General features: G+C 41.5%; 1 protein-coding gene across 1 annotated transcript in view; it reads right to left on the reverse strand.

Annotated features, from left to right (window-relative positions):
- Positions 1–4,112: 4,112 nt before the first annotated feature.
- LOC311237175 (layilin-like) overlaps positions 4,113–12,099 on the reverse strand; it is a gene marked incomplete at both ends in the record, with an annotated part of 21,100 nt that continues 13,113 nt past the window's right edge. The window contains 4 exons of the mRNA XM_084324984.1: positions 4,113–4,317; positions 5,077–5,290; positions 9,954–10,252; positions 11,838–11,934. Of these exons, the coding sequence (XP_084181110.1) occupies positions 4,113–4,317; positions 5,077–5,290; positions 9,954–10,252; positions 11,838–11,934 (815 nt within the window). The remainder of the gene's footprint in view (positions 4,318–5,076; positions 5,291–9,953; positions 10,253–11,837; positions 11,935–12,099) is intronic.

A 12,099-nucleotide genomic window follows, 5' to 3' on the forward strand; every position in this document is an offset into this window, starting at 1 on the left:
TTTGGATATCCCCTTGGCTTGAGACAACCATTCCTTCATAAGTCGAGAGTTTTATCCAAAGCATTGGAAAATGTTTCTTTATAGAGAATGTATGTCCCATTTCAGTCATACAAGGGCATAGGTTTGATTTGGTAGGGTATGAATTATTTTGCACTCATTTGAGCGTAAATACAGTTTGAGCTACAAAGAGCATCGGATGATCCTGACGACTTTCTTTAATTAACCTCCTGAACTGATGTATTTCTCCTACATGTGCACTTGCTGCATACAAATTGATATTAAATTGGGTCCAAAAAACCTTACCAAATGAAGAGATTTCAGAGATTAATAGTCTACAGGTGTGCCTATGACTTTTCAATGTGCTCACTGACACATTAGGATGTGAGATTTACAACACGTTTGTTGTGCTCATGAGACTGTCAGGTAAGAATGAAAATGTAGTAAAAAAATATCTGTTTTTTTCAGAACATCAGACACATTACATTAGATCCAACTTTATTGTCTGAGAACAACAAAAGCGTATGGGCAGTCTACATATTGGTCTACAGTCTGTGTAAAAAGAACACACCTGACTTATCGGGGAGGGAAGGTGAGCGGTGTGAGCAAGGCCTGCTGTTGAACAACTGATAAAAAGGCATTGATGTGAATTATAATAATAAAACTACAGTTTTCACTCTGCAATTCTTTTGGTAGGAACAATTTGTGTTTCCGTGGCTTTGGTAGGGACATGTCCCTGACGTCCCCATATAAAACCTATGCAGGGGTGTAAAGTACTTGAGTAATTGTACTTCGTTATAATACTTAAGTACTGTTTTGGGGGATTTGTACTTTACTCTAGTATTAGGTTTGTATACTTGTACTTTTACTCAATTACATTTCAGAGATTTAATTTTTTTTTATACAAAACAGACTTTTTACTCCTTGCATTTAAAATGCAGATCTACAAAGTACAAATCTCGCGGGTCCAACTATTTTAATCAGTATATTTGTTTCTCTGGCCGAAATAACGTTAACGTTATTAATCCTGCGGCCGCTCTTTATTTAAAAACAGCCAATCAAATCCCCATCAATGGAAAATTAACTTGCCCATACCCATGCTGATTAGTCCTTGTGCAAGACTAGAAAGCGAGGATCTTTGATTAAACACCTGCTATCAGAAGAATAGACTGTCAGAGTGACAAGCTACAGAAGATGGTCACAAACGATAGTACGAGTGATGAAGAGGACGAAACGGAACATTTCATTGCCCCCGAATAAAACAATTTAAAAAAGTTTTTACTTTTACTTTTTAGTACATTTAAAAGTAGAAACTTTTAGACTTTTACTCAAGTGTGTTTTTAGCCAGATACACTGACTTTTAGTTGAGTAAGATTGAGAGAGTACCCATATTTTCACTTAAGTATAATTTCCTGCTCATACAACGTGGTGAGGCCCAGGCGTACACAGAAGGTTAACCCTTTCACTGTCACACAACAGCCGGTTAACCCTTTCACTGCCACACGACAGACCGTCGGTTGTGTGATAGTAAAGGGTTAACCTGTCGTGTGGCAGTGAAAGGGTTAAGACGACACCACGAAGGACACGGATGTGCTGCCATGTCAACTTTCCCAGCGTAGAAATAGCCTGCTGCTTTCCAGGTAATGTGATGTCATTTAGGTTCAGGCACAGCACAGGGTCGGAGTTCATGACCTTAACGTTGACCCCAAAAAGGCATAAGGCAGCATAACAAGACCATGCAGATACACTTGCACACACAAACACTCTGGAACACACTCAATAATCCACACAAACACCCAGGAACACACTCAAGAATCCTAGTCAATCTCGCCGCTCTGTGTGATTAATTCAGGAAAAAGGCTGGATTTTTTGTTTGGAGGTTATTTTTATGGCTTCTCTAGACTGAGGAGAGAGAGAGGATGACATTTCATACTTGCATCATTGGGAACACATGGTATATGTGCCTTAGGGTGTTTTCACATAGTCATCTTTAAGCAAAACAAACTCAAGTGGATCAAAAAGACGACGGAGAAGAAACTAAATCAGTCCACTTTGTGTTCACATTGTCTGGTTCACTTCTGCCCTGAATGGGATCCCAGTCCACGTTCTGTTCACACCTACCGTACATCTTTCTTCACAACTCAGCCCCTTTATTGCTATTTTATAGCAATTTGTGCTTCATGATGTGAAAAGGATCACAATCATTAAGCTGAAAGAGAGGTTTATTATTGAATTTGATTACTGTTTAATATGATTGACTAATCATGGTCTGTTTTCAAACATTATGCCTTTAAATACTGACGTTATCTAGTATGACAGCTGCTGCTACCCATTATTCATCTCGGTAGCCTACAGTGTTGTTTGAAAATCACAAGGCACTACTCAACACTTGACATGTATTCTATGCAATAATTATACTGCAAATGTCACCAAACTTGTGGAAATAAACAGCTTCCCACAGTCAACCTCACAAATGAACTGAGAGTGCTTGGTTAACCGCACAGCCAAGCGGACTCGGAAGGCAAATTGAACTGTGGAGGTCTGAGTCCGGTTCATTCCAGAGGGGTCTGAGTCTATAATAGTTCATTAATATATATACATACATAATCGCTCTGAGTTCACTCGACAGGCTGATACGGACAAAGTGTGAAAGCACCCTTAGACTGCACTGCATAGTCTTTTAAATACCCAAAATTACTGAATGAAAAGCATCTCGCAAGCAAAATGCAGGGCAATGTTTGGAGCACTATCTTGACTTGATTGACTACATACTGCACGTCAGAGCCCAGTCCTGCCAAGAACTGACTGTAAAGGTCTGCATGCTAGCCGTATCGTCTCTCAAGGCCCTAACAGCATGCTAGCCGTATCGTCTCTCAAGGCCCTAACAGCATGCTAGCCGTATCGTCTCTCAGCGCCATAACGGGACACGACTATTTCCACGCCATTCCGCCCCAGGGGCTGTGGTTTTGCAGGATGTAATTATCAGAAATATATATATATATATTTTGAGGTTAGGGTTAGGCATTGTGTCCCAGGCACTAACACCAGTGTCCTACATGGTTTTATTCTTCTGTGGCTTTAAGATGATGACATGATTGGTTGCAACACGGATCATACTCGGGTCGACACGAAGCAGTGGTTCCCAATGTGGAGATCCGGCTGGACCTTCACGATGTCCCCACCAATAAGGAATATTTATATTTATTTCAATTCCCTACCAATTAGCCTAATGAGTGAATATACCATTCTGCCATCAGATTTATCACTGGTGATAAACTAGCAGAGAGACGAGAGCTGCATTGGCAACTGTTTCTATGTTTCTATATAAATTGGAGATTGCCCAAATTTATCTTACTTCTCTGCTAGAGTGGACGTCTGGACCCTATAGTACAAGTTTCCGCTGATTGGCTCACAAAGCACTGATCATCATCATCATACAACAAACTCTAAAATTCAATACTTTGGTATCCTGGTATCCAATGATTTCTTTTATTGAAATAACGATTGATTGAATGATTGAATATTGTAATTTTCTCTGCTGTTGTCTTCCCACCTACAGAATAGACAGTTTTCTAGATCCAATGAACAACTAAATCTGATCTGATCTGGGACAAGATCTGATCAAATCTGATGTGTTTTGGATCTATTTAGTTGGATCCTCCCTGACGTGAAAAGGTTTGAGAACCACTGATTGTACAGTTATTACAAGGTGCTTATGCTTTCTAGAGCTCAAAGAATCTTTTTTAAATTTAATTTAAAGGCGCTTTTTATAAACTCATTCTGTCTTTCGTTAGGTTTTCTTGCCCTCACTCCACACACACACACACACACACACACACACACACACACACACACACACACACACACACACACACACACACTTATATACACGTGTCAGGGATTTGAGGTTAATTCACTTGGAATTCAATCAATAGAAAGTGTAAACAGAAACTGGAGCTTATTTACTAATGGTAGAACGTTCATTCTCGGTTATTTGTTAATAGGCTCGATAGGATGAGTTTCTCATGCCAAAAGCTTTTCAATCATTTGTAACTCCACTGCTTATATTGATATATACACATGTGTGCGCACACATGATAAGGGCAATATGGTGGTCAATAAAAACCATTACTGTTCACCCAGTCGGCTTCGTTGTAATATCGTCCCGTACTGCTGAGACTCGGCTCGTTGCTATAGTAACCGTGGTAGGACTTGCGGTTTGCATAAGGGACCACGTTGGTTTGGTAGATGTCCTTCCTGCCGTTGCTCAGGTAGGTTTGGTAAATGTCTGCTTTCAGCGTAGGTCTTGCAGGGTCATAGCTAGGAGCAGAAGATGAGGAGAAGACAAGGAGATTATTCCTGAGATACAAGCCCACAAAGAAACCGGAACCATTTCTCTTGCTATGCATAATGACTACTTTACCCAGAAAGCAATGTGACCACCCCCAGTTTACCCAGTTTAATCACCTGTACATTGTATATTACTATTCGACTTTACTGTTACATTTGCACTCTGGATGGATTCCAAATGTGTTTTCGTACTTGTGCTGAATAATGACAATACATTTTAATCTAATCTAATTTGATATTAAAGGTAAAAATCTATCACTGTCAGACAGTAACCTCTGGGTAAAGGAGCCCTGCTTGGTGCACTTTGCCTGATGTGTGACTGGCATCCTCTCCCCTATCCCCACTCAACTCCAACCCACACATCAGACCAAAACTAGATGTTTGATTCTTCATTACAGATTCTACCTTTAATTCATAATTTGTTGAATAACTCCAACTGTCCATAAGGGTTGCCTCAGACCATCTCAGGCAATTTAATTCAATTCAATTATGTCACAGCATTGAACTCTCTTTGATCTTGAGTGGCCATAATACATTTTGAAAAAAATATATATTTTACTATTTATTGTAAAAATGGGGGTTCTATGATGGTTTTTATTGTGGATCTATATTGTGATGTTACTTGTTGATCTGTGAAGCCTGTTGAGGCTACTTGTTGTGATTTTGGGCTATACTGTACAAATACATTTGACTTGACTTGACTTTTTGCCAGAATTTGCCATTAATTACCTGGGTTCATATAAGTCACTCCTCCGTGCCAGAGAGACCCTCTCCTCTTCTGTCTCGCGCTCCCAGGCAGCGTACAGTTCACTACGTCCCGTACGGCGTCCTAGACTGCGGTGGTCGTACGACTCGCGCTGGTTCCCGTTGCGACCCAGACTTCCATCATGGATGTCTCTCTTCCCCGAGCGGCCCAGGCTGTTGTCGTAGAGGTCACGGTTACCTGGGGAGTGGCAACATAACTGGAGGTTATGAGAAGCAGGCTTGCGGGGGTGCTTCCGGTCTCATGGAATGAGGATGTGAATCGCTCCTTCTCCCCCAGCTTTTGTAATTTTTTATTTTTAATACCCTCACTGGTCTCTGAATTTTTCTTTTAGGTAATGATTTCCACATTTGAAAACTATTAGTGGTGAGATATGGCAGACATACAACCAACTAAGTGCGGTACGTCGTCCTTCAAAGCCGAGAAACTGCATCTTCTGCCGATATGTGAGGCGTGCGCCGAAGTACACGGCAGACTTAATTTTTTTTCGAATACCACCGTGACTCTACCTCCGTCAATCATTTGGCGATCTCGAAAATGATTGGACAGGGTTTTAACCAATGAGTCTGGCTTTCCAATGATACCCCACATGGGAATGAGCGAATCAGGGATCTAGGTGAAAAGTCACGAGCGCAAACAGGAAGAGAAATTTTGGAGTCAATGAGGAAATAGTTTTCTGCCGCCTTTTTTTCTCACTTTTTACCAAAATCGCTCCTAATCACTCATTTCTGAACAGATTTTTATGAAATTTGTACATGTTAAGTGTTGGGAACGTTTCTACATGAACTAGTTCAGTTCACAGTTCACAATTTTTTAAATGAACTAGTTCAGTTCATAGTTCATAATTCAAACTAAAGTTCATGGTTTCAAAAATGAACTAATTTATAGTTTATAGTTCTTTTTTCAATACGTTGCTGCAAGCTATCATTTGTCAAATGTTTTGCCACAACCCATATAGAACCACAGAATACTGGCATTTCCATAACGCTTTGCTGCCGTCCATTCAGTCCACACTAGTAGCAGCTGCAGCTTTCATCTCTACAGTATATTTTCAAAAATATGAGGAAAAACGTGCTGCTTGAATGGTCTTTATTAAGTATAATAATCTAAATATACTTAAAGTACCAAAAGTGAAAGTAGTCATTGTGCAAACATATAACATATAAACATGTGCCGACATAACTCTTTACTAACACAACACAAGGTAGGAACCAGGCTGAGGTATGAAACTAAGGTTGTACCTCAAAGTTCAATATTCAAAGTGCAAAACATTTACTGACTTTAACTAAAACTCTTTTCAATGCTCATATGCAGACGCCGCGTAGAGTCTGACTCTGAGCGAGTGCTGCTGCTATACTACCCGACTCCCCGAAGCTCCGCCCAGAGCGGTTGCCCGATTGGGTGGTTTTCCGCATTATTTTGAAGCCTGTTTACGGTGTGTTTTAACTGGGTTTTCGGCTGAAAGACATATATGAAATCTGGCACACTTTTGAACGCCGTTATAATACAGTGCTGAGAATGAACGCACTTTTGAACGTCGTTATACAGCGCTGAGAATGAACGCGTTCTCAATTACGTTCATTTAGCGGAAATACAGTACGTTCAGTTCACGTTCGGCCAAAATACGAACGCGTTCCCCAACGATCGTTCATTGAACGCGTTCAGGTACATCACAAGACTTTCAGCCATACCATTTTTTTGGGAAATACTACTTCTGGACTACTAACTAGTACCGGTACTAGTAATGGACGTAAGTAATTGATTAATCGATTACTCTCGGCTATGAGGAAACTCGAACCAGCTTGTGAGAATTCGTTGTAGCCAGCTAGCGTTGATGCTATTCAATGCTATCAACATTAGCTAAATAGCTAACCAACTAACGTTAATGCCATTCAGAATGTATAACATAGCTACAACACACAATAATGTTAATACAATTACATGCATCATTGTTTACAATGAACGGGTGGGGCTAGTGACCGAAAGGACTGGACACAGGGACAAGTTAAATATCAATTAATTTAATACAACAGGTAGTTTCGATCTGCACTGTCGTTCCTACGCACCACAGGGCTATTCTATTATATACGGCTTTGACGTGCTGCCGATTCAAATCAGCAGCTCTTCATCCTCATCGATTGCCTGTAGCTGCATCTAACGTTAGCTAACGAGCTGCATCTAATGTTAGCTAACGTTAAAACTAACCTAAAGTTAGTTGTTCACCAACAATCTCAACATTTGTATTAACGTTAACTCAAAAACACAGAACCGGACGACACAAGTTGTCCGCTCATAGATAGGTTCCACTAGCAATAACAACAATACTTCCGGCCGGGGGTTTCAAAATAAAAGAGCAAAGTCTAAAACACCGGAAAAGACGTTTATTTTGTACAGCGTTTTCCTCCACGAGTAATCCACGATTACTTGAGTATATCATGCGATCAATCGATCTGGATTTTTCTTTAAAATGCCCATCCCTACTAACTACTACAGAACAACGTGAGTAACACGTTTTTCTACAACTCAAGTTCAGACCTATGTTACTCTATTTCATTAGCACTAATGTATTATTGTATCAGGAACTTCACAATGTCATCTTTCAAAAGATACCAGGCTCATGCATGTGCTATAAGTATAAAGTATAGTATTTTGGTTTGCAAAAAAAGTATGCAGTCCTCAAGTTCAAGTAAAAAAAAAATCCACTTTTGGGGGCTTCTTTTAAGAGGTTAAAGAAGATGCATGAAGATGAATGAAATGAGGACGAATAAAGTCTTTAACACTTTCAGTGCCAACGACGAGATTTCTCGTTAGTTCATGCCAACCGCTGAGTGCCAACGACGAGAGATCTTGTCTTTTTCTCGTAATTTTCGATTTCCATACATTTTTCATCAATCTAGCCTCACATTACCAGTGGGGATCTGTCTGAACTCGAACAGGGAAAATACCGCCCCCTATCGTCTCTCCGGATGGTACTGCACCCCATTGGATTGGATTGAATGAAACGCATGGAGAAAAAAAAGTCCTGCTTCCACATTTTACTTGTCAGGCATTTAATCCGAGCCTACTGGAGTCATCGTCCACCATCAGAACAGCGGAGAATGTGTTTCCAGTACCCAGCGCTGGATCAATAAACGCGATCGATATTTGGAATGGCGATCAGGAATTGGAATAATCTTTTTGGAGAACATCTGATCTGAGGTAAGGAATCTATTTTACCAGTCTTGGGATAATGAGAGCTATTTTCACCTATATATCAGCATGTGCCATATGTGTGTATGTGTGTGTGTGTGTGTGTGCGATCAGGAAATAAGATAATAAAATGTTCAGCCCGCTTCTATAGCGTGCATAAGTACACATATACTATCGATAATCTAGCGTTTATTTGAAAACAATTCATAAATAGGCCGAAAAATTACAATGTGTTTTGTGTATTCCAGTGTATTCCAGTAAAGGGTGTTTATCACAGAATCTTTATTTTTTTCTGAAACTTTCAAAAAACGAGCGTTTTTCAAAATGGTATAAAACGGAAATGAACCGATTAAAAAAAACAATCCGTTTCGACAATGTTGACTGAAAACAAGTCATTGATAAGCGACGGCCATATTAGACACATAGCCATAATTTAAGATATGTCATTGCTCTGTCATTGAATATAGCGGTGGCACGCAACAGGGTTCCTAGGCACCGCATGGCTGGCACAGAAAGTGTTAAAGGTTTTAAAAAGGTCTAACAAAATAAACTGCTCCCTCCAACAGGGGGGCTGCCTGCCTCACTCTATGCTCTCTCTCTGCTGTCTCAGCTGTGTCCAAAACCCAACTAGCTCTCAAGAGCGATATCAACTCCTTTTCTCTGTAACTTGTCATCTCTGACCTTGAGGTGGCCGTCTAACTCGCCCGTCTCTTTCTGTCTTTTCGTGCTCCTGTCTCTCAAAGGAATGTAGTTTATCTTGCATTGCTAAGCGCCCTCCACTTTGACCCAGATCGAACGGCCTGAAACGCGACCTTCTGACTTAACTGAGAAAGCGTCTTTCCCTCGTTACCTAGGCGACCGGCAGCTATTCAGGCAGCCCTGCCCCCATAACCCCCCAAGTCATGGACAGACTGTCTCCAGGCATTATCTGTTTTAGCACACAGGCCATAGCTAACTATAAAACTAAACAGTTTAGAAAAGGCCATGAATAGGGCGGCTACGTGGCGTAGTGGGCAAGGCGCTCGCCATGAATGCGGAGACGCTGGGCTCGCCTGTTCGAGCCCAGCGCTCCACATTGCTTTCAGTTTAGCTGGTCGTTCATACTAATACACATTGGCCGTATTAGGGGGTGGGAAACTGATGGGTGGGGATCGGGCGTTGTGGACAGCGACTCCTACAGGTCGGTTGGTGCGCCTGCGCAGTAGAATCAGGAAGTGTCGGGGGCAGCGTGAGCCTCCCACGCGTTACTCCTCGCCACTGAGAGATCGAGCTGCGCAGGTGAAAAGATGCGATTGCTGTTACCTCAAGTACCGGAGGGGACTTGTGCTATGTATGACTTAGTCCACATTGCAGCCGGCTTGTGGGAGGCAAGAAACAGCGTTCGTGACAGGGGAGGGTTGAATTGGATGATACGAAATTGGGATGGGAGAAAATATAGAAAATGGGAGAAAAAGTGGATAAAAAAAAGAAAAGGCCATGAATAAAGGTATTTACCTACGCAATTCACTTTTTATAATCACAACGAAAGCCAGCCATATCCTTCAATTCTTAGCCACCAGCCAGCCTGTAAGAATCAGTTCTTAGTCAAGTAGCCTGGTTCAAACAAGAATGTGTCCTTAGTTAACTAGATAAACTAACGGGTAACTGAAATTACCTCGCCGCCCCAGACTGAGGTCATTGAGTTCCAGGGACAGGAAGCAGCTCTCGGTGCTCGCTAGCGTCACAAAACCACTCTCCGTGTCGCGGCCTGGGAGGTTGTCATAGTCACCGGTGGGCGTGTCGGGGGAGGAGAGGCATAGGAAGGAAGTGTTTTTGGTCTGGGGGCGTGTTTCAGAAAGGTCGTCGTCTTTCTGGGCGCGAATCACGTTGTAGACGTCGTCAGGGGCGGGGCTTGGGGAAGGGAAGGTGGGCTCTGTCTGGCACACCTCTGACTTTTGATGCCGCCGTTTCCTCCTGCACTCAGAAGCAGGCACACACACGCACAACCACACGCGCGCACACACACACACACACACACACAACCACACGCGCTCACACACACACACACACACACACACACACACACACACACACACACACACACACACACACACATATACACACACACACACACACACACACACACACACACACACACACACACACACACACACACACACACACACACACACACACACACACACACACACACACACAACATTGTAATCCATCAAGGAATGAGATGAAATGGAGCCTATTTCTATCAGGACACTCTCAGCTACCACTAAAATTAAATGTAAATGTAAATGTAAAATTAGTTCCCACTTTAAAAGACATACTGTATACATCCAGAACAGCATAACATTTAGGATATTCATCTCATTCCTTTTTCGGCAATGATGGATTGTGCCTCTGAAGCCAGAAGGACCCTATGTCTGTGCAAGTTGGTTTTGACTGACTTCTGGAAACACAACAGATGAGAGACTGAGAAAGGAGGTATGTCAAAATCACACCAGTTTAGACCAAGTTGAGTCTTCTCATATCACCTTGCTAGCTAGCATTCATATGAGCTTGCTAACATTCAGAGGTCTCTGATTGGACCAGCAACAGTGTTTTGCTTTGAACAGTGAAAGATCGATCAAATGGAGAAACACACAGCACTCTTTACTGTGATTTATCATCATACTCAATTTAGGTAAGAGCGATTTGACGTCTAATCTAATGGCCGGGAATGTGTTAAGGTGACAAGACATCAACGATTTTTGGGGACAGTCCCTGAATTAAGTAATCTGTCCTCGACCATATCCCCGAAAACCTTTTTTTTCACAGTAAAACCCCCCCCAAGAAAACACTTATATCCTTATCGCGTTATAGAAGGCAGAAGGGGAAATTAGATTGTAAATGAATCATGCTTGGTGCAATGGTTGCAATGTTGGATTAAAATTAGGGATGTCTGATATTATCGGCCGATATTGGCATTAAAATGTGATATCGGAAATGATCGGTATCGGTTTAAAAAAAATATATATATATATAACAAATTCTGATTTTATTTATTGTCAAAAGTATGCATAATGTTGTGTTAATTCCACGACGGGGGGGGGGCAATCGGTATCGGTTGATATCGGTATCAGAAATTAAGAGTTGGACAATATCGGTATAGGTAAAAAAGCCAATATCGAACATCCCTAATTAAAATAAACTCTGTATTTGCGCTTGAATTGAGAGAGCCTGAGTGAAGTGAATGAAACAATGTTGCAGTCTTGTACCAGTGCCCAAAATCCATTCCCCTTCGAATTTACTACATTCACAACAACTTTTGACTGCCTGCTCTAAAGAATGGATTTAGAGCAGGCAGTGAAATGGGCACAACGATGGATACAAATAATGGCTCCCACAATGTTCATTCGTACCGTTCAAAATAGTTGGATAGTTTGCGAATGTCACATCACTAGTTATCTCCAACTACAGACAGTTTGCAGACACCACCATGAATAATATGAAGGGCAGGGTTAACGTAACACTGCTATGATCCTTAAAGATCCTCTTGACACCTTACCGTCGGCCACACAGCCTGAAGCAGCAAACAGCGAGCAGTGTCAGGAAGAGCAGCACCAAGGGGATCGTCGGGAGGAGGATGTGCATCCAATTCAATGCTGGAAGGCGAAAGATTTCTTCAGAAACTGTAGGCTTGTTTCTGTAAATTGCTGCTTTTCCCATCTATCCATCTATCTATCAATCAATCAACCAATCAATCAATCTGTCAAGGTAATTAATCTGTCAATCTGTTTGTCTTTCTATGAAAGGTATAAAAGAAAAAG

This window comes from Notolepis coatsorum, assembly GCF_963971535.1.
Source record: "Notolepis coatsorum genome assembly, chromosome: 11".
Classification (NCBI taxonomy): domain Eukaryota; kingdom Metazoa; phylum Chordata; class Actinopteri; order Aulopiformes; family Paralepididae; genus Notolepis; species Notolepis coatsorum.